This window comes from Cladosporium halotolerans (assembly GCF_011745625.1).
Source record: "Cladosporium halotolerans strain TM138-S3 chromosome Unknown Sca6, whole genome shotgun sequence".
Lineage (NCBI taxonomy): Eukaryota > Fungi > Ascomycota > Dothideomycetes > Cladosporiales > Cladosporiaceae > Cladosporium > Cladosporium halotolerans.
This window is the reverse complement of record NW_027191457.1, coordinates 729843-750626: the sequence shown is the minus strand read 5'-3', so window position 1 is coordinate 750626 and position 20784 is coordinate 729843. Positions and strand designations below refer to the sequence as shown.

Genomic DNA, 20784 nt, shown 5'->3' with positions numbered 1-20784 from the left:
CGCTAACATCGGGTCGATCGGAGTTGGAACCGCGCTCCCCGACGATGACATATGTGAAGGAGCATGCGGCAGATACGCACTGCAGGGTCATCGATACGACCGAAAGAGCGTGGCGGAGTCGATTGTCCGTCTAGGTACTGTCGTTTATATATGCTATCTTCCTTCTGCGGAGTTTCGTCTCTTTGAGGTCATCCATGCGTCTTTCTTGCACCATTTCTCTTCGTTATCATGGTTTCGCAACCCAGCGAGAAGGGCGATATTGCCGGACGCTCTAGCGGCTCGCAGCATACAGCGGAGACTGCCGAGAAGGCCGGCCGAGATCTAGAGAAGGGCGAGGAGTCTTCTTCGCCTGAACGGACAGAGTTCAATGAACACCCTAGAGCCTCGCGAGGCGGTAGTCTCGCTGCATTATCGCATAGAGCTAGTCACCCTCAGACACACACCGACGATGGCAAACGTATTATGCAAGAAGAGGATTGCTGGGACAAGTTGGGTTATCAATGGCCTTCTTGGAAGAAGGTAATGCATCGTGAGAATGTTTCGGATGAAAGAGCTTGCGGCTGATCGATCACAGTGGATGCTCTTGACATCGATCTTCTCGGTACAGTAAGATTGCACCATTCATCGTTTAATTTGTCGGTGTGATGCTTACGCTTTTTACAGAGTGTCGATGAACTTCAACACTAGCGTGTTTCCTTCTGCAGTGCCACTCATTGCGGAGGAGTACGGTGTTAGCGAACAGGCCGCAAGAGTCAACCAAATGATCTTCCTGGTCCTTTACGCCTTTGGATGCGAACTATGGGCACCTTGGAGTGAAGAGTTCGGTCGCTGGAGGATCTTGCAAGCATCACTCTTCTTGATCAACATCTGGCAGATTCTTGCCGCATTAGCACCAAACTTCGGCTCTTTGATCGTAGCTCGTGGTCTCGGAGGTCTCAGTACCGCCGGTGGCTCTGTCACAATCGGCATGGTTGCGGATCTATACCAGGCGGATGATCAGCAATACGCCGTCGCCTATGTCGTCTTGAGCTCCGTGCTCGGAACCTCCATTGGCCCAGTTGTTGCCGGCCCCATCACAAGGTTCTTGCCTCTAGCGTGGAACTTCTGGGTGCAACTCATTTTCGGTGGCGCCGTCCAAGCCATTCATTTCTTCATGCCGGAGTCGAGATCAACCATCATCATGGACCGCGAAGCCAAACGTAGGAGAAAGAACGGTGAAGAGATCTGGGGCCCTAACGAAGTCAAGAAACCTCGCGTCAGCGCCAAAGAATTCGCCATCACCTGGGCCAGACCTTTTGAGATGTTCTTTCGCGAACCGATCGTCTTGAGCTGTTCTCTCCTGTCTGGGTTCAGTGACGCCCTCATTTTCACTTTCCAGGAGGGATTTCACCCTGTCTTCGAGAAATGGGGTTTCGGTACTCTGGCGATCGCCTGGGCATTCATTCCAATTAATGTCGGATACTTCATCGCATACGCCAGCTACTTTCCGTGGATCGCCAGGGACCGTAGGACGATTAAAGAGAAGGGATCTCTGCAGCCTGAACAGCGCTTGTATTGGCTGTTGTACCTTGCGCCGCTTGAATTCTTCGGCCTGTTTGGCTTTGCTGTAAGTTCACCGGTCCTCGAATGGTTTTCTATCATGGACAAATGGTATTGACCTCGTCTTAGTGGACATCTCTCGGCCCGCCTCAAGTACACTGGTTTGGCCCAATGTTCTTCTCCGCCATGATCGCAATAGCGAATTATGCAATTTACATGAGTACTATCGACTACATGGTAAGCAGAATTAGGCTCTTACTATGAAAAGAGCATTCGCTGATCAATACCATCTAGGTCGCTGCATACGGCGTGTACTCCGCCTCAGCCACAGGAGGCAACGGATTCGCCCGTGACTTCCTCGCCGGTATTGCCGCAATGTACTCGACACCTTTATACACCAATATCGGTCAAGGCAGCGGCTTTGAAGTCGAATATGCTTCGACGATCCTTGGCTGCCTGGCCTTTGTCGTGTTGATCCCCGTGTACATCATCTACTGGAAGGGGCCGCAGATCCGAGAGGCATCGAAGTTCGCGAAGGGCTTGGAGACGGAGCGGAACGAGAGGAAGGGTAGGAGGCTGAGTTCGGCGCCGAGAGAGATGTTGGACAACTACGAGATGGGACGCTAAGTCTGGCTCTGAGCTTTGACAGCCTCCCAGGTAGTATGTCGAGAAATTTGTGAAAGCATTTCAGCTTGTCATTCAGGTTGAACAGATATCCTATACCATACTAGCATAGATTCAACGAGAATCTTTTACCAACACGAGACTCAAAGTCCGAGATAGAGATCCAAATGCCCTTGACACTCATAGTATAATCTCATTTCTCAGGGTATCTTTATGCAAAACGCCATACTTAATGCAACCATTCCGTCACCTCTATTTCCTCTTCCCCTTTCCTTTCTTCTTCGGCCCCTCAACAACCCCACTCCCACCTTCCACCACCTCCTCGCCTGCCGCCTGCAATTCTTTGACCTTCTCCTGGCTACTTATAAACATCGTCAGATCATTATTCATCTCCTCCAACTCCTTCTTCTCCGCCGCGGCCTTCTCGGCCTCCCCCTTCGCCTTCTCAGCCTTCTCATCCGCCGCCCGAATCCGCTTCAACAACCCCTCATTCATGATCTTCTCCTCCCTTAGCTGCCCAGACATGTCGCGCGCGAGCTTCTCAAACTTCTCGCGCGCCTTCTCGCTGCGCTCCAGCGCCTTCTCCACCCTCCCCAGCGCAACAGCAGCCTCCTCGCGATCCTGCCTACTGCGCGCCGCTTCGCCAGCCGACTTCTGCGCTTGCGCCGCCGCCTCGTCCGCGCGCACGGAGGCCTGCGACGCCTTGTCGACCGCGCGCTCGACCTGCTCCTCGAAGTACCGACGCTGCCCTTCGAGCTGCGACGTCAGCAGGTACGTGTATTCGGCGGCCATGCTCTCCATTTTCTCGCGGGGCACGCTGTCGCCGCCCTCTGAACGAAAGGCCTCGTTCTCGTGGCGCTGGCGGCCTTGACCGGAGGACGGCAGGTCGATGAGGCGGGCGTCGGGCTTGCTCTGGATCAGGCGGTGCACGTAGCCGTCGCCGGCGTAGTCCCAGACGTGCTGGGTCGAGATGTCCATGGCGTAGCAGTGACTCGTGGCTTCGTAGTGGGCGTAGGCGTGCGCGGAGTCGTAGCGCCCGCAGCCGAGATTGCCGCAGATCAGGCAGACCCAGATGTTGCTTGTGGAGGCGCAGACGGAGCACATGGGTTCGGAGTCGTCGTCGGCGTTGGTGCCGTAGGGTCGCGGGTACGGGAATGTGTAGGAGGGCGAGTGAGTGTAGCGGCACACGGGGCATCCTGAGCCACGCCACTTTTCCAGGCAGGCGCAGTGGAAGACGTGCTGGCAAAGGATGGTGAGGAGACCGGTCGTTTCATCCATGCGTTCGAGGCAGACGGGACACGTTGGCAGCTCTAGTAGGTTTGGCGGAGGAGGCGCAAGCGGTTTACTTGACATCGATTTTGAGGCACCGCTGGACCTCACTGCGGGTGTGAATGGGTCGTTTGCATATTGCGGAAAGCTGCCCACGTCCGGCTCGTCGGGGCCCAGAAACTCCACACTCTTGACGAAGACAACGTGGCAGTTCTCCGGCTCGGCAGCGCTGAAAAGCCGTCCGTTGTACGCCTTTTGCCATTCCTTCGCCTTCTTGGCCGAACGGAACTTCATCAAGACCATGTATTTGTTCGCCCTTCCCGTTCTTATCAGGCGGAAGTGAGTCACGTCCTCACGTGTCTGGTCTCCGACAAAACCAAGCAAATCCGAAGGCATCATCCAAGAAGGCACGGCCAGGATACACAGGGTAGTACAATCCTCCGGATCGAAAACCTCGTCTTTGTTCATTTGTCCGCTCTGCTCTAAGCTCTTGCGCGCACTGTTGTCTCCTTCCAACGCACTTGTCTCTTCCGCATCGCGATATAGATGCACCACGCCCCAGCCCACCTCGGTCGTCTTCGGATCTGAGGGCAGGTACAGCGCTTTTGTGTGCAATCCGCTGTTTGAGCCCTTGGCCGGGCTCGCCTTGTTTCCCGCGTGCGCCTCCATGTCTATACTTTCAATAGATACAGCGCCGTATCGCCAATCCTCTGCCGCCACTTCGTTCGACAATTTGGCTGGATTGAGCGCGGGCGACGGAGGCAGATGTTGCAGGTTCAGACTCCTCTCTGGTAGGAGCAGGGCGTCACCATGCGACTCGCTATTCCCTGTTGGTACTTCTCGTCGCGGCGAGGACGAGAAGTCACTGCCAGAAGTTGACGAGCCGTCGGCGGTTGTAGGTCGCTTGGGGAATGAGTAGGAGGACCACTTTGCCGTTTTGTGGGCTGGTAGCGAGGTGGTGAAGATATCCGATCCAGGCACAGGGACGAACGTATGACTCCTGTGGTTGATAGTATGCCCCGGGCGCCTCACTTGAGATTGAGCTGGTGCTGGATATAGCTCAAGCTTGAGGTGAAAGAAGTAGGAAGGCATCCGTGTTGGCAGTGTTGCTCATGATTGTGTATGATTTCGGTATTCGAGTTGGATTTTCCCGCAAGACCTAGGCTCCAGGATCATCTAACACTGGTATCGGCGAATTTCCCAGAAATAGTGCATTAAAGAAGTGGTAGCTTTCACTCCGAAAGGTGCTTTGTGCATCACGACGTTTGGTCTGGCATGTGCCAGCGCGATCGGCGTCTGTGAATGATCGGAAGTCTTGGCAAAGGCCGATTTGCATGCTCTCGCGCATACATGATATATCAGAAATCACGCAGAACGATGGCAGAAGATACTCATAGCAAAGTTGGGTCACAAGTACAAACCAAAAATTCTATAGATGGCATATCTAAAATGCAATTGTCGAGTCAGGACATGTTTGGAGAGACGGGCATCGTACACAAGTTCAAGGCAAGGCGCATAGCATCCTCGTCAGGCCTGCAGAAGCTTACTAGGGAACGTCGCATTTGATACTTTCGCGACGGTGGGCTCGAGATTGAAACACGTATCTACTCTTCGAAATCATGATTTAGCGATCCTCGTGCCTCATCTATTGGACGTTGATCAATAGGATGCCGCTCCCTCCGGCAAATGGGCGGTGGAGCGGTCCACTTCGCTCGCAACGGTTGAGCGGATCTCCGGGGCACGGTGGAGCATCAACAAGCGTTGTGGAGCTGGCGTCATGGACGTCGCATTCACCGAGCGTGAGAAGATCAAAACAAAGAGGCGAAGGTAATGTAAAGAGAGCAAGTCAAACCCCACGATTTACAGGGTGATTGAATTCGTAAAGCTATTTCAAGAAAGTGTCATTTAATCAGCTTGCCACACCGGGCGGCCATCCCAAAACTGTCATGTCCGTAAAAACTCCGTCGTGAACATCGAATGCCGAGTCGCTTACTGGCCGCCACGCAGACGCAGCACCAAGTGAAGGGTAGACTCCTTCTGGATGTTGTAGTCGGACAGAGTCCTGCCGTCCTCGAGCTGCTTACCAGCGAAGATAAGGCGCTGCTGGTCAGGCGGGATACCCTCCTTGTCCTGAATCTTCGACTTCACGTTGTCGATGGTGTCTGATGATTCAACCTCGAGCGTGATAGTCTTGCCGGTGAGAGTCTTGACGAAAATCTGCATACCACCACGGAGACGGAGCACCAAGTGGAGCGTGGATTCCTTCTGAATGTTGTAGTCCGAGAGAGTGCGACCATCCTCAAGCTGCTTGCCCGCGAAGATCAAGCGCTGCTGGTCGGGAGGGATGCCCTCCTTGTCCTGGATCTTAGACTTGACGTTGTCGATGGTGTCGCTGGACTCGACCTCAAGGGTGATGGTCTTGCCAGTGAGGGTCTTGACGAAGATCTGCATACCACCACGCAGGCGGAGGACAAGGTGGAGGGTGCTCTCCTTCTGGATGTTGTAGTCGGAGAGGGTACGGCCGTCCTCCAGCTGCTTGCCGGCGAAGATAAGACGCTGCTGGTCCGGAGGAATGCCCTCCTTGTCCTGGATCTTGCTCTTCACATTGTCGATGGTATCAGAGGATTCAACCTCGAGGGTGATGGTCTTGCCGGTGACTGCGACGATGTTAGTCGGTGTTGCCACTTTGATGTCGGCGGAGCGGGGTCAACTCACGGGTTTTGACGAAGATCTGCATGATTGTAGTGGTTCAGGTTGATGGGTTTGGTGTGGTGTTGATGGATGTTGCTGGTCAAGATCAAGAGAGGGTGGTGGGTGTTGCGGAGAGTGTTTGCAAGAGAGAGGTTGGTGAGTGGAAGGTGAGCGGCTACTTAAGGTGGTGCTTGCAGCTCAGGCAGACGGCGAGTGGCTGAGCCTGAGCGTCATGCGCGCCTGCTTGCCAGAGTCCGTGCGCGTCGGCTAGACCAAAGGCCGATTACGGAAGCTTCGCGTCACTTCCCGAGGCGCAAGTGAATGTGATTCATCAACAACAACACCGCCGCTGTTGGGCGCTGAGTGGCAAATCTCAGGCACACGCCACCGAATTCACCTGCGACGCCGCCTGGATCATCGAGATATGCGACAATCATCAGTGAAGAAACTTAGCACGGCTGCAGCAGTGAAGGACGCCCCGCGCCAGCCAGTCACCACATGCAGCTAGGCTTATCAACCAACGTGGTGGCGCCGTTGCCCGGCAATCGCGCAGAAATGCTTGAATACGTACTATACCGTACTCTGCCCAACAACGCCTCAAAGCGGAGAGTCTCTGTGCAGAGATTTTGGCCTATGGTGGCAGGCTGTCTGCCTTGATGGTTCATGGAGGCAATTATGCTGTTTTTGAAAGTTGACGAAAATGGATCACCGAAGACGCTTCGCTTCGCTATCCTCTTTGAGACTCCGACAACTGATAAGCTACGGTACCACTACGGCTCGTTCCATGATGTCTCGCCATCAATTTTCAGTAGATTCTCAACACCAAAAATTGACATCATGATGTGAATAAATGCCCACACGGTCCAGGCGCCTCCTTCAACAGTAAGGATATTGGGCTTGCATTTCGTGACCATCAGCTGGTATTGCGCCGTTGCAAGGAGGCACGAACACAAGACGAAGACTTTGCTGCTTCAAGTGCGGCTCTGCAGCCACTGCGAATCTCTCGCGTGCCAATGTGAGACACATCGCGTCGGCAATCTGATAGAACGCCCTTCGGCACCTTGCCTGCGATGAATCGCTTTTTCACAGTCCACGAGCCGATGATACCAGCGTTCGATATTTCTCGAACTTGGAGCAAGATTCGCGCAACATTGAACTCGTATCTCTGAGCCAACAATTGCAGCAACCATCGGTGCTTCAAGGTGTGGATTGAGCAGGTCAATTCGGATTCGTATGGTATATTATACTCCTTGACGAGTTCCTATCTTGCAGAGTCTTCTCACCCTGTCAATCAGTGTCCACAAGCTTTCAGCGTCATCTCCATCTCCCACCTCTCCGCCTCGAGTCGCTGCTTGAGTTTCTTCGCTTTCCTAATTCGAAATAACTTCACGGTCATAGAACACAGAGCCACAATCAGCATGAAGAATATGAAGGCAGCGAAAGTCCGAGTGACGCCTTCTACAAGGCGATGTTCCCACTGCCTCTGGCCACCATGCGCACTCGTAGACTCGTTGGCCACGGAAAGGTCACGTACAACGAGCGGCTGTACGCGCCATTGTCCCTGTCCACACGCAGTTGCATTTCCGTCCATCCTTGGTCTCATGGTCCCGCTCCCGACATCGAAGCGACTAGGATATCCTTCAGGAGTCTGCTGGACGAATTGAAAAGGGTCGCATGGGTCTTGAGCTGGGACCGCACGAGGGACCTTCGTGGGGCGGCTTCTGTATGGTGGCGTATCGCTCCAGCCTTGCTTAAACTCATGGTCGCCTGCACTGTGAGCATGATCCTTTTCCGGAACTCTAGGTTGGGTTGCAGTGGACTCATCGGATCCCGGAAGCTTAGCGTCTGGGATTGACTGGTCCGACTGGGTGTTGAGTCCTTCTGACAAGTTTTGCACAGTAGCCTCATCGCCTTTGCCAACGTCGCCGCCCTCGGAGTGGCTGATATACCAATCAGGGTAGGGCACTGGGCGCGGCAAGCCGTGCGCTCCCGGAGAAGACGGCAGCCTCATAGATTGTTTTAAAGCGGCAGCGTCGCTGGTGAGTCCTGAGTATTCCTCCGTGATTGGCACGCGGTTTATTATGTTTTCCGTGTTCTTGGCCGAGCTCAATCGCGGCGTTTTTGGCGCAACGCCCCAGGGGATCAGTATCGGTGCCATTATCGATGAGAGTGAGTACAACGAGCAAGAAGCTTGACAAAATCAACGGAGCAGCAGCATTGTCGTTATCAAAATATTATCTGTCGCTATCGGGGGAATTGCTTGTCGTGCCTGTTGATGCTTACCACTCCGCGGAAAGTAAATTGCATAGCTCAGTGCAATGAGGATGCTTCGATTGTGTAACACTCAGCGAGCAATCCGCATTATCGGGATATATGACCAGAATCCTGCGATGACTCTGTATGACCATACAAGTGATCTGACCAGCAAGTCGCAATGGTCAGCCTGTCTACTGCACGTACGGTCCCATCGGTACCCGTACTTTGAGCACCCGTGAAGTCAACTCTGGCCTGGCGTGGGTTTACACGTGGCTGTGGGTTACCAACAACATCAACAAATTTCTCAATCATATCGATCTCGTATCACAATCTCTCCTGAGGGCAGAAGCAAAGACGCAAACCGTGAAGTCGAAGTGGTGGTCATCGTCCCCGCGTCGAGCTGTCGATCTGGACGGTTCGCCACCAAGCTCGCATTGAAACCTCCTCCAAGCCATCATTTGTAAATACATCAGAGCCATCCCTGTTCAGTTCAACCCATTCAACACCGTCGACGAGCATTCGAAATGTAACAAGACGACAAGATGTTGAAAAAGCTCCGCCGCAACAGCAAGCAGCAAGCCACCACCACCGCCACCACGGCCCCAAATCCGACAACATCAACGCCATCATCAACATCCCCCAAAAAAGACCCAACAACCTTCCACACCCTCCCCCCCCGAACTCCGCACCCACATTCTCCTCCTCGCCGCCACCTCATCCCCCACCCTGCACCTCTTCCACCCAACCCTCACCCCCCACCCTCCAGCCCTCCTCCTCACCTCCCGCCAAACCCACGCCGAGTCCCGCTCCCTCCTGCTCTCCCGCGCGCCCGTCCAAGCGCACGTCACAGACTACGATTTCCGCCCTCTGGTCCGCTGGATCGGCTCGCTGTACCCGAGCGAGCTGAGAGCGCTGCGCGCGAACGGGGGGTTGGTGGTCGCGCTGAGGCTGACGGGCAGGGGGGCGGGGAGGGAGGGCATGGTGGGGTTGAGGCGGTGGGCGGTGAGGAGGGCGGGGGGGTTGGATCGCTTGGGGTGGGGGTATGTTGTTGTGCTTGATGGTGAGAGGAGGAGGGGGTGGGAGAAGAGGGCGGCGGAGCTGGAAGCGCATTGGAGGGCTGTGAGGGAGTTGGGGGAGAGCGTGCATGAGAGCTTGGAGTTTGAGGTGCAGCCTGTTTTGGAGGCGGTGGGGGAGGCGTTGAGGGGGTGTTGTGAGAGGATGGGTCGAGGTGGGTAGGGGGGCGCCTACTGGAGTGCGGTGCACTGGACAGTATGTCAAAGGGCACGCAGCGATTTAAGACGGCTGTGAGGAAACGGGACATCGAATTGTCATAATCCCGGAATTCAAGAACGCTCAGTCACAGCTTTCCCCCCTCACGCCCCAATGCTCATATCGATCAGCACCTTCACATGCTTCTCCCGCTCCCCCTTCAGCGCCCCATACCCCTGCTCGACCAGATCCTCCAGCCCAATCCGCGCCGTAATCATCTTCTCCGGCTTTATTCTCCCGTCCGCCAACGCCTCAATCACCCCGTCGAAATCCTCCCTCTGATACCCCAGCACAGCCGAATACCTCGCCTCCCTGAACACCAACCAATTCGGATCAAACGGCACCCTCTCCTCCCAAATCGCCACGTTCACCACCCAGCCCCTGACCCTCACGGCCCGACACGCCGTCTCCAGCGACGCCGCCACGCCCGCGCAGTCGAAGACGATGTCCGGCCCCGCGCCGCCCGTCAGCTGCCGCGCGGAAGCCACCATGTCGAACTGCCGCGGGTCGAGGACGTTGCTGGCGCCCAGCTGGCGCGCGAAGTGCTGGCGCTTGGCGCTGATCTCGCTCATGATGACCTTGGCAGCGCCGCGGGCCTGCAGGACCTGGCAGACGGCGAGGCCGATGGGCCCGCCGCCGAGGACGAGGCATTTGGCGCCCGCGTCGGGCCCCGGGGCGTAGTCTGCGATCGGCGAGGCGTTGACGGCGTGCCAGGCGACGGCGAGGGGCTCGACGAGCGCGCCGATGTCGAGCCCGATGCTGCTCGGGAGGGGGTGGCAGGCTTCGGCGGGCAGGATGAGCTCGTCGCTCATGCCGCCGCCGCCGCCGGAGAGGCCGACGAAGCCGCCGGAGGGGCAGGCGTTTTCGGCGCCGAGCTTGCAGGCGGGGCAGGCGCCGCAGTAGATTGAGGGGCGGATGGCGATTTTCATGCCCGGGCGCAGGTGGCGTGGGGGTTTGGGACCGAGGGAGAGAATTATGCCGCTGAATTCGTGGCCGATGGTTATGGGGAGGGTTTCTTTTGTGATTGGGTGGGGGGTTTTGGGGGAGAAACTGGAGGTGGTGGGTTAGTTGGGTGATGGTTTGGGGGGATGATGAGAGGTGGTCTCACTTGGGTCCGGCGAAGTATTCGTGTAGATCTAGTGGGACATCGTCAGTAGATGTTTACCAGTGGGCCGTCCAGTCGTCGTCTCGGTGGCAAACATACCAGTGCCACAGATTCCCACAAACGCAGGCTTTATCCGCACCATGCCCTCGCCGAGCTGCTGAGGAGGAGGCGGCACATCATTCTCAATCCGCACATCCTCCTTTCCATAGTACCGCGCAGCACGCATCCTGCTTGTTCAATGGCGCGTCGCAACACTCGACTCAAGTCTTGTTTCCAGCACCACAGACTTTCCCGACTCCAGCTGGGTACAGTAGGCGGTCAATCGAGCGAGTAAGCGCAATCAAGTGAACAGACAAAGCCGCCACAAAGTGAAGCTGTCAAAGCACAAAGTGAACGCCCAGATCCCCAGCCAGGCCGCGCCGCATGACGGCCGCAGGTCATATAATAAGCGGCCACTCTCCAGACCTCACCCCATCCCACCCCCCATGCTCCCTCCCACCCGCAGCCCGCGCCCGCCCAGCCCAGCTCTCTCTGGCTCCAAACCTTCCTTCCTCGCCCCTCGCCTCGCCTCGGCCTCGCACCAGCGGGCGGCGCCCGGCGGGCAGCGGCGTCTGGGCGATTTGCTTGCGTGGAACGAGCACATCTTTCCTCGCGTCTGATGAATTACTAGACGCGAGCAGCTGTGGGTCGGCACCGTTCTCGCGAAACGATCCGTGCCAATGGGTAAAATCCTCAAGCACGGGGCAGTGCAGTCGTTTCTCTTGCGCGCGCGCACGAGTGGCTCCACTTGGCTCGGTGCGGGGTCTGGAGATGAAAAGCGGAGGTGGAGTTCGCGAGCACGTGGGCCGGGTTGACGGATTGGGAAAATCGGCCAAGGGGTGGTCACTGTCACGGGATGGGGGAATGGCGATGGCCTTGGGGTGAGGAATGGGAAATGGCGAATGGGTTATGGGGAAATGTAGGTCGGGTCGCGGGAGATGCTGTTTGGTGATTTCTGGGCCTGCTCTGGATGACACGGTGCTCTCGAATGGTGTTCTGCATCGCAAAGTGGGCTTTTCAGAGAATCTGCTCGCGAAGTCTCCGACTTTTTCGATGCGTATGGCACCACTTCGAATGTCTTTCTGGCAGGAGCCTGCGTGTGGCCCCTCCACATCTTGTTATTAAACTATTTTCGAGCCCAGAATGGGGAAAAGGGTGTAAGGGAATTCCTTTCGGCCAGAAGCAACGTCGTGTTGTGGTCGCTGGTCGCTCACGTCCACCGATAAAACCAACACCAACCCAACCATCGCCTCCCTCCCTTCCACCCACGCACCCATCCACCACCCCCTCAAGCCGGCGGCAAAAACGCCGCATACAACCCGCCCTGCACAACCGCATACGCCACCATGGCCCTGACCCCGACCTCCACCCACCTGCTCCTCTCCTTCCCAAATACCCCTCCAACCTCCCCATCCCCATCCCCATTCCCAACAGCAACAACCCCCACAGCCCCCAAAACATACCAGCCCACACACCCCGAGCAAATCCGATTGACAATCTGCACGTGAAAACTCGTGACCGCCAGCCCCGCGAGCAGCACCTGCGGCACCGCGAAGCGGCCCAGCACGCGCTCGAAAACAGCCCTCTCCTCGTCCTGTCCTTCAGCTATCTTTCCGCTCCCAGGAGCCTGGACGGCAGCGCTCACATCCCTCCCCCTGAAGACCGCAGCCCAGCCCGTGAAGAGCAGGACAGCGAGCATGGGCGCCGCGAGCGCGAACAGCGGCGCGTTGCCGGCTGTCCAGTAGGACAGGAAGCCGACGCCCCAGTAGTGCTTCTGCACGAAGGAGTAGACGCTGGGCGGGAGAGCGGTGCACCAGGGTCTCGGCGACGAGGAAGCGTCGGGGAGGCAGAATTCGGCGTACGCGAGAGCCTGCGGGAGGGCGAAAGCCGTCGCTAGGAAGAGGCCGGCGAGCAGGGAGCTGAGGAGGTGGGGGAGGAGCGTTGCGGTGCGGGAGGCCAGGGTGCGGTGGGCGAGGGAGAGGGCGTCGAGGGCGAAGAGGGCGGCGTGCAGGAGGCCGTTGGTGCGGAGGAGGGTTGAGAGGGCGAGGGCGAGGCCGGAGGCGAGGGTGAGTGCCGATGTGCGCGTGGGTGAGGAGGAGGGGTGCTGCGCGAGGGCGTAGGCGTGCAGGCCGAGGAAGGTGAGGAGGGCGAAGGGGGATTCGGTGTAGGGGGCGGAGAGGAAGAGGCCGGCGGGCGAGACGGTGTGCAGGCAGGCGGCTGTGAAGGCGATGCGGCGTTTGCGGGACGGGCTGGAGGGGATGAGGTTGCGGACGAGGGCGTAGAGGGTGAGGACTGCGCCGAGGTGGGAGAAGTGTGCGATGGTGATGCCCGCTAGGGCGTGTTTGATTATGGGCGATGGGTGGAGGGAGGAAGGAAATGCTGGGGACAATACTTAGCCTGGTAGTCTACGATTGGAAGGTGCGGACACGCACCGTTCGACAGCAGGGCTGTTAGCCTTGACATGCACCAGCTAAAGGCCCATTCCTGTTCGTATATGTGGCCGCGCACTGAAGTGGACGAAAAATAGATTGCGTCCCATCTGGTCAATCTCAAGACCAGACTCTCGATAAAGCGAGATAGAGTAGACGGCGGTGAGCTGTCATACTGGTCGAATAATATCTGAGCGGATGTGTCGTATCCGGGACCCGGACTGGCATATGCCACGGCCAGCAGAAAGAGCTTCCATCCGGCGAAGAAAGCAAGCAGCCATGTCAGATAAGGCTTGGGCAAAGCTTCGATATCGCGCTGCTTTGACTTCCTCACGGCAGGACCTCCAATGCGCGTGGAACTCGTGTACGATTTGAGAATGTTCATGTCGTCTGAAAGCGTCCGGCCGAGCGGGAGGTCTAGACGCGACCTTGATGGGGTCAAAGCACACGGCCGGCAAGGAACAGGCACCGACGCCGTTTAGTGCACGAGAGGTCGAAGTGTGGGACTGGGGCGGAACGAGACTGCTTTACGGGCGTACCAATGAAACGAGAGCAGAAAAGAAGGGAGGTATCGCGCAGCGGGCGAGCCTCGGTCGGCAGCGGTATGGAGATGCCAAGCTGGGCCAGTGGACCGACAACCAGCTCACCGCCGGGGTCCGAACAGCGCATCAGTGAAATTTTTCACAGCGGCACGGAGTAGTAAGACAGTGTTGTATAGTCATCAAAGACTTTTGCGGCGGTGTCAAATGCTTGTTCGAGTTATGCATGGCTAGCTTGGGTGGCAGCCACAAACAGGCACAGCATACTGCATACGGCCGCGCGCTGCCGACCGCTGCAGGTCGTTGCGCCAGCGACGGCGACCGCGCGGATCTGCGTCTGCATGTATCGAGCTACTGAACGAGATGTGCAAGGAGGGCTGCCGACGGGCTGGCTCGGATGGGAGGAGGCAGGCGATGATCTTCGCGAAGGAAGCTCGCTTTCGCTCGCGACCGGTGTTGGACGGATGCGAGGTCACCTGGTGTGCCGAGTCCGTGTGCGATGGGCGGGGGCGTAGGGCTGTCCCACGGGCACGGCAGCAGCGCTACTACGCATTAGTGCACTGTATCTGTGGCCCTCGCGGTGCCGACCTTAGCGAGACCTGTGATGTAGCCAGACAAATGGCGTGGAGGGGCACGACGGGCTGGGCAGATGATATTGTGAGCACGGCTTGATGTCAGAAGGCAAGATTGGCAGCGTTGCAAGGCACGGCGGGCAGGGGATGGCGGCGTGGCAGGGTGGGCTATGATGGCAGGCTCCCGAACACGCCATGTATACGGACACGCCATACGGCGCGCACAGTGCCCATCTCGTCCATCGTCCATGCACGACGATGTGGTGTCAGTGGTGATGAGATCTCGTGCGTATGCCAAGCGGCACGGGAGGCGGCATCCGGTGCAGCCGGGCGGACAAAGCTGGGCGAAGCTTCCGCGCGACAAAGGCCCAGCAGCCCGCAAAGCCCGCAAACAGGGCGCGGTGCACAAGGCGCCGTGCAGCAGCATTAAGCACCGCCAGCGCCCAAGAAGTGGTTCGATCTTCTCCGCCTCGTCCTGCTGACCGCGTGCTGCTTGTCTGTATTGCATGCCATTACCACTACTGTTTCCATACCATATCACTGCCTCCACATTACCCTCACACACAACAAATACCACGGACACCGTTCGTTCGCCCTCAGCACAGCCCGCCCCGCCAGCCACGCCAGCCCTGTCGCGCCGCCTGTTTCACGCCCTCCGCCGCTGTGGCTGACCGCCGATCGCATTGTGGGGTGCAGTGAATCCGATTGCCTGCCACCCGCTCTGCCAGCAGCCAGCGTAGTCCGCACGCCTCGACCCAAGGGGGCTGCCACGCCGTCACCACTGTCTACACCTGCCCAGCCTGCTGCTGGCCAGCGAGTGGGCGGCGCCTGTCTCCTTGCAATAACTTCCCTTCTCCATGTCCCGCCACGCCATTGCTCTCCGCTAGCCTGCACCCCCGGCACGCAGACATCCCCTACGCTGCCTACGATTCGACATCATCATGGCCGCTGCCGCCGCCCCGCCGCAGCAACAACAACCCTCCTTTGGGCAGGCACGATGGGTGCCTTCACTGCCCACCAGTCTCATTGCTTCTCTCAACCCCTTCGCCGTTGCTCAGGAGCCCAAACCCATCGACGAAACACAGGACGATGCTGCGGAGAAACGCCCGACACTCTCAATGCTGGGCAAAGACGCCGGCCCTCCCTCGCCGACAAAAAGCACCGGGTCGATCATGTTCGCCGAGCCCGAGTCGCAAGGCACCAGTGTGAGCGGGTCTCGCGAAGGCAGCATTGACGGCAAGCGACGCTCCAAGAAGAGCAACAAACCGAAGACCTCCTACAGCATATGCCACCCTCCTCCAGCATCGTCGACCAGACACAAATTCCACCGAAGACCTAGATCGTTACTTCAACTGCACAAAATCACGCCCAATTCCAGGCCCCTGCCAGCATTCGAGGTCATCCCATCTGCCAACTTCAGCGTTCGTTTGACACGAGCCACCGCAAAAGTCTTCAAAGCAAAGCACAGTCTATGTCCCAGCGATCTTGTCATCCTCCGAGCAGAGGACTACTTCAGCGAGGAGCCGTCGGAGGAGCAAGAGGCGCGCGATGTGGTCGCGTTGATCTGCAAGGGAAGGAAAGAAGATGGTGCCGCTGCCGGCAAGGCGAAGATCTACATGGCGGACGGTCAGGAATGGGAGGCATACCCGCTCGCCAACGGCGGATACGAATTCTTCACGACAGACGAGCACGGCCTGGGCCTGACCGTCCGCTGGGTGCCCAAGAAATGCAAGAAGGAAGACAGCAGCAAGTCCGAGACCAAGCGCTTCAACTTCTCCACCATCTCCCCCAACAGCCGCCGACACCCGATCATCGCCAACCTCTCCAAGACCTCCCTCGCCATCAACGACACCTACAAAATGCCCGACCCCGCCTCCGCAACCCCCACCACAACCCCCAAGCAAACCCCCACCCTCCTCGACGACGGCCTCGACTCCGACGACAACAACCCCTCCACCTCAAAGCAAGACCTCCGCACCACCGACCCCCGCCTCCGCTCCCTCATCACAATGACCAGCATCTGGGTCTCCTTCCGCGAAGGCTGGTCCCCGCACTTCAAATACGACGACCACCCCGCGATCCCCGCCCCCTCCTCCCGCCGCAACAGCATCCACTCCCAGCTCTCCACGCCCCCCGCCTCCCCCGTCCCCGCGCCGCTCGAAAAGCGCGCCTCCATCCTCTCCGTCGGCTCCTCCATCTTCCGCAAACCCAGCCTGCGCACCAACGGCACCAACCACCACAGAAACAGCACCCTCTCCTCCCACGAACACCTCCCCGACACGCACGCCGACAGTGCGTCCCCGACCCGCTCGCCCAGCCACAGCGCCGCGCACCCGAAGCCCGCCGCCCGCTCGCGCGCCGACTCCGCATCCACCGTCCTCGTCCACCGCGCCGCCAGCAACCGCCGCGCCCACAACACCCGCTCCCACGCCACCTGGCGCCCGGACCTGCTGAGCGCGGGGAAGCAAGAAGAAGTGCGCGAGGTGAGCCGCGAGGGCACGCCGGCGCCTGAGAAGCGGCTGAGCGGGCTGAGGAATCAGACGCCTGAGCCTGAGCCGGAGGTGGAGGTCGAAAGGGAGAGGGAGGCTGCGGGACGGGGCCCGAGCACGAGCGCCAGCTCGAACTCGAATGCGACTGAGGACGGCAGTGCGGGGCCGCAGAAGAAGGGGGCGATTGTCGTCGAGCAGCGGGCGAGGGGGGAGAAGGGGCGGAAGTGGAGGCGGTGGATTAGGGGGAAGTTTTGAGGGCTGCGCGGCAGATTGAGGGGGAGGAAAGAGCGCTGGTCGCGGAGGGCGGGCGGGCCTGGAGCTTGTTTGTTCACTTTACTTTTCTCGGGTTGGGTTTGGATGTGTGGAGGCGGAGTTGTGGGTGGGTGGTGAGGTGTGCTGATTGTAAGAGTAGCGGAGAAATGTACGTCCCTGGTGGAAAACAACGAAGAGTATTTTACTTTACGTTCTTGCTGGCGATTTTGTGTCGGCTGGGGTTGCGGGTAGACAAAAGTGTTCGTTTCAGATTCGGATTGGAGAGTGAGGGGGGTTGAGAATGAGCAGGTGATTGGAGGTGACCATATCGTATGATGGAGGACAAGTATCGGTCCGTCGGTTGACTGAGGACGTTCGATTGTGGAGAGAAGAATAGCATCAGCATGCGTGTCCTAGGTCAAACTATGCATGGAAAGAGATTGGATAATGAGACTCGCTCGTGGCATGAAGACGCCTGCTCCGCGGTTTTTCATGGTTTCCCCAGTGATATTGCCTCTGGTAGGTCTGATAGGGCCCAGTTTCTTGAGGTTGAAAACTTGCCAACCGGGCGAAAGCCGAGACCCGTCAAGGTCGTCCCGGAGACTCGTCGCGGTGCTCTTGAGCTCGTGTCGCCAGCAAGAAGTGCTGCGGCTTGATGTAGATGGGAAGCGGTATAGTACGATCCAGATCGTAGCTCGGACACGTCTTTCGCCTGTGAGGGGACGGTTTTGACGGATCAGGGTTTGCGTGTGGTGGTGTTGCTTTCACGGCGGAAACGGGCAATCAATCAAGCAATCAATCAATCAATCAATCAATCAATCAATCCAGCCCATTTTCCAGAATTGATCGACTAATCGACTGATGAGTTGATGGATGGGTGGATGAATGGAGAGTAAACCGCCATTTGACTGACCGATCGACAGATCAATTTCCGGCGCCCGCCTCTGCTTCAACATCACATGCAAGTTTGGGTAGGTTTCGCGATCTTTATGCACATTATTAGACTGGAAAACGAAGGACTGGTGACTAGGGTGGGATCATTCGAACGCAGACCTAGTGAAGAGGTCATGCAAAAGTTGTGGCGTCGTTAATCTCGTTATGGATCGTATGGAAAAAGAAGACATGATCGCTCGTTAGGTTCGATGCGTTCACGTTCAAGTTCTCTTGCCTTCCGCTCCGCCGGAAGCATCAACTGCCTGGTCGCTTCTTTCAAAGACTCTCTTGGCACGCTTTCCTTCATTTCCCTCTAAGTTGCACATTAGTTGGCTATCCCACCAAATGATACCTCCTTCTAGCATTGTACTTACCGTGAAGTTCGTCCAAATAAACTTGGAATTCGCGCGTCATGTCGGCGACCTGCTCGATGTGATGCTCTTGGACACATATAGTGCCTTCCTCATCAAGCACTTGCTCATGCTCCGCCAAAGCAACGGCAGTCTGGAAGGCGTTTCGGATTTCTCGGCCGTTGAGGTCGAGATTTCGGATTGCTGGCCCTTTGATGTACTCTTTGGCGCCCACTGTGACGCGGATACTCTTCATGCGTTCCCGGCTCAATTTCTTGATGAAGGTTTCCCAGATCTTCTGGCGGTCGTCATTCTGCAATGGTGGATAGTAAAGCTTGACATGGATGCGCGAGGTGAAATCATCGTCGAAGGCGCCGACGCGGTTGGTCGTGAGGAAAAGCATGCCTTCGAAAGTCTCGAGGGCGCGAAGAAAGCCGGCGACGAGGCCATTGCGGTCGAGATCGTTGTTTGACCGCCGCTATCACAGCCGAGTAAGTGTCCGAATCCTTCTCTGATGTCACTTAAATTCCGGACATACCTCCATGTAGATATCCGCCTCGTCGATAAGGACAATTGCTCCCCAGTCGCGGGCCTGCGTGAAGTGGAACATGAGGTTGTCTTCAACATATTCACTTGACGTTCCAATGTCCGCGGAAGTCAAAGTCAGGAGAGGCCGTCGCGTGTACTCTGCGATGCACTCCGCAGTGTAGGTCTTTCCAACCCCGGGTCTTCCATGTAGGAGAATGATCTGGCTCTTCCCCTTGCCTTCGATGAAGTCGGCGGACCAGAATTCTGCCCGTTGCATACTGACTTCATCTGCAGACCGCATGTATTTTTTGGACAGCGCTTTGAGCATGTTAGTTCTTTGAGCTTTCATGACCAATGATGTGTCAAGGATGTCTGTCTGGAACTGTGCGGGTGTAAGATTTGCAACGTCGATGTGCTCCCAAGATCGGGTCCTGAAGTGGAATCCAAATATAGACGTGGAGTATATGAATGCTTGGTGATCCATCAAGGTGCTCTTCCCGATCTTGATATGTGTGTAGCTGTGGAGATGCGATTCTGGTCGCTTTTCCGATCGCTTGATGCATGTCGGGCAGTCACAATGCGGTATTCCAGAGGTCTGCTGCTCCAGCGGCTCACCCTTGGGTCGCTTTTCCGGACATTGAGCATAGAACGCCTTCATGTCAATCATGACTAGACCGTCGAGCTCATCATGTGGGAATTCCGAAGCCTTACCCGTGTGTTGCGCGCATTGAGGGGTTGCCAAGGCAAATGTCTTCCTCCCCTGTTCTTGCAAGATGCTTGTCCAGGGTTTTCCATCGACAAGGTGGCCTGGCCAATTGGCTGGGACGATATCGAGAGAGGTCACCTCACGCTCCCCTTCGAACGCCTCGATCATTCGTATTTCATTGACAATCTCGAGGGTCGAGCCAGTGTTGCACAAAAAGTAAAGCTTGATTTCCCACGATCGCACCTTGCCGCCTTTATATTCGCCTGGGCCCCCTTCAACACTCTTGACAACACGACCACACCGATATGGAATGAAGCTTCGCGCTGATTCCACAGCCTTGACAACCACTTCGGTGCCCGGTTTCAAGAGAAGCCACAGGTATTCGAAGGTCGCGAACCCACGGCTGCTCCTCTCAAGTTCCAGTTCGATTTCCGGCATTATGTTCTGGGTGAGGTAGTCCTTCAGTAGGCTGAGGTGCTCATTCGCGTTGATCTCGTTCACACATTTCTCGACCAAAGCAGAAGATCTTTCCTGATATTGCTGCAGTTCTTTGCTGTGATGCACCAGAAGTCGATATGGCTCACCAACTTGGACGACCTCCGTGCTCAGATCACACCCTGGCCAATAAGTAACGACCTTTTGTAAGGCACGGACGATCGCTGGTGACCGAATGTCCAATCTTCGCCGGCCCTGCAAAGATCCAATGTAAAAGACCGGCTTTGCTGATTCCATGTAGGTCATTTCTGAGCGATCACAATCGAACTCGGTGACAACTTCAAAGACCGAAGCGATGTCTCCCACGCTCTTTGCGAACTCCGACACCGGCTTTTCCGTGTTGAAGGTGTAGATAGTCTGTCCCTGTTGTCTGAACTCGGAACGATATGATATAGGTGCAGGGACTTCTGCGGCCTCCTTTTCCTCTTCGGTTTCATCTTCGGCAATTTGTTCCGGGAGCTGCACGACGTATTTTGCGACAAGCCTGTCGGGTTCAGAAGGCATAAAGGGCGGTTGCGCATCGTATGGTGTAAGGCTATCATAATAATCTATACGCCTTCCGCCGCTAGCTAACCGTCGTGTTGGGGCCATCTTTTGGAACTGAGACTGCGACGTAGCTGTTCAGCCTTTCAGGCAAGCAGGCTGGGCGATGAGAGGGGTTAAAAAGCAATCCTCAAGCAATCCACCTTAGCCGAGACG

The 20784-nt window shown here is 57.0% G+C and overlaps 7 protein-coding genes across 7 annotated transcripts; 2 read left to right on the top strand and 5 right to left on the bottom strand.

Moving 5' to 3' along the window:
- The first annotated feature begins 83 nt into the window (after positions 1-83).
- Positions 84-2313, top strand: WHR41_02598 (uncharacterized protein). The gene is made up of 5 exons (XM_069371204.1): positions 84-519; positions 575-606; positions 664-1606; positions 1669-1776; positions 1834-2313. The coding sequence occupies exons 1-5, from the start codon at positions 229-231 to the stop codon at positions 2164-2166; spliced, it is 1707 nt and encodes a 568-aa protein (XP_069231836.1). The 5' UTR covers positions 84-228; the 3' UTR covers positions 2167-2313.
- A 102-nt stretch (positions 2314-2415) lies between these two features.
- Positions 2416-4524, bottom strand: WHR41_02597 (uncharacterized protein; the record flags this gene model as incomplete). The annotated part of the gene is made up of 1 exon (XM_069371203.1): positions 2416-4524. One exon carries the CDS (start codon positions 4522-4524, stop codon positions 2416-2418), a length of 2109 nt encoding a protein of 702 aa, XP_069231839.1.
- Positions 4525-5421: 897 nt separating this feature from the next.
- UBI4 (Ubiquitin-like domain-containing protein) lies at positions 5422-6169 on the bottom strand (the record flags this gene model as incomplete). The annotated part of the gene is made up of 2 exons (XM_069371202.1): positions 5422-6089; positions 6148-6169. 2 exons carry the CDS (start codon positions 6167-6169, stop codon positions 5422-5424), a joined length of 690 nt encoding a protein of 229 aa, XP_069231838.1.
- Positions 6170-9682: 3513 nt separating this feature from the next.
- On the bottom strand, positions 9683-11232 carry WHR41_02595 (uncharacterized protein). Its single transcript, XM_069371201.1, has 3 exons — positions 10853-11232; positions 10757-10784; positions 9683-10698 (listed from the first exon to the last, which is right to left on the bottom strand). Exons 1-3 carry the CDS (start codon positions 10977-10979, stop codon positions 9753-9755), a joined length of 1101 nt encoding a protein of 366 aa, XP_069231841.1. The 5' UTR covers positions 10980-11232; the 3' UTR covers positions 9683-9752.
- A 489-nt stretch (positions 11233-11721) lies between these two features.
- WHR41_02594 (uncharacterized protein) lies at positions 11722-13914 on the bottom strand. The gene is made up of 2 exons (XM_069371200.1): positions 13225-13914; positions 11722-13171 (listed from the first exon to the last, which is right to left on the bottom strand). The coding sequence occupies exons 1-2, from the start codon at positions 13604-13606 to the stop codon at positions 12081-12083; spliced, it is 1473 nt and encodes a 490-aa protein (XP_069231840.1). The 5' UTR covers positions 13607-13914; the 3' UTR covers positions 11722-12080.
- Positions 13915-15273: 1359 nt separating this feature from the next.
- Positions 15274-17076, top strand: WHR41_02593 (uncharacterized protein; the record flags this gene model as incomplete). Its single annotated transcript, XM_069371199.1, has 1 exon — positions 15274-17076. The coding sequence occupies one exon, from the start codon at positions 15274-15276 to the stop codon at positions 17074-17076; it is 1803 nt and encodes a 600-aa protein (XP_069231843.1).
- Positions 17077-18110: 1034 nt separating this feature from the next.
- On the bottom strand, positions 18111-20589 carry WHR41_02592 (uncharacterized protein; the record flags this gene model as incomplete). The annotated part of the gene is made up of 3 exons (XM_069371198.1): positions 18111-18319; positions 18381-18834; positions 18895-20589. The coding sequence occupies 3 exons, from the start codon at positions 20587-20589 to the stop codon at positions 18228-18230; spliced, it is 2241 nt and encodes a 746-aa protein (XP_069231842.1). The 3' UTR covers positions 18111-18227.
- Positions 20590-20784: the final 195 nt, after the last annotated feature.

Bases quoted from the DNA above. Each gene is read 5' to 3' on its own strand.
- WHR41_02598 (XM_069371204.1), top strand. From the start codon at position 229: ATGGTTTCGCAACCCAGCGAGAAGGGCGATATTGCCGGACGCTCTAGC. The intron at 607-663 runs GTAAGATTGCAC...CGCTTTTTACAG, and splicing joins ACATCGATCTTCTCGGTACA to AGTGTCGATGAACTTCAACA. The intron at 1,777-1,833 runs GTAAGCAGAATT...AATACCATCTAG, and splicing joins TGAGTACTATCGACTACATG to GTCGCTGCATACGGCGTGTA.
- WHR41_02595 (XM_069371201.1), bottom strand. From the start codon at position 10,979: ATGCGTGCTGCGCGGTACTATGGAAAGGAGGATGTGCGGATTGAGAAT. The intron at 10,785-10,852 runs GTATGTTTGCCA...ATGTCCCACTAG, and splicing joins TGTGGGAATCTGTGGCACTG to ATCTACACGAATACTTCGCC. The intron at 10,699-10,756 runs GTGAGACCACCT...CACCACCTCCAG, and splicing joins GAATACTTCGCCGGACCCAA to TTTCTCCCCCAAAACCCCCC.
- WHR41_02594 (XM_069371200.1), bottom strand. From the start codon at position 13,606: ATGAACATTCTCAAATCGTACACGAGTTCCACGCGCATTGGAGGTCCT. The intron at 13,172-13,224 runs GTGCGTGTCCGC...TATTGTCCCCAG, and splicing joins AACAGCCCTGCTGTCGAACG to CATTTCCTTCCTCCCTCCAC.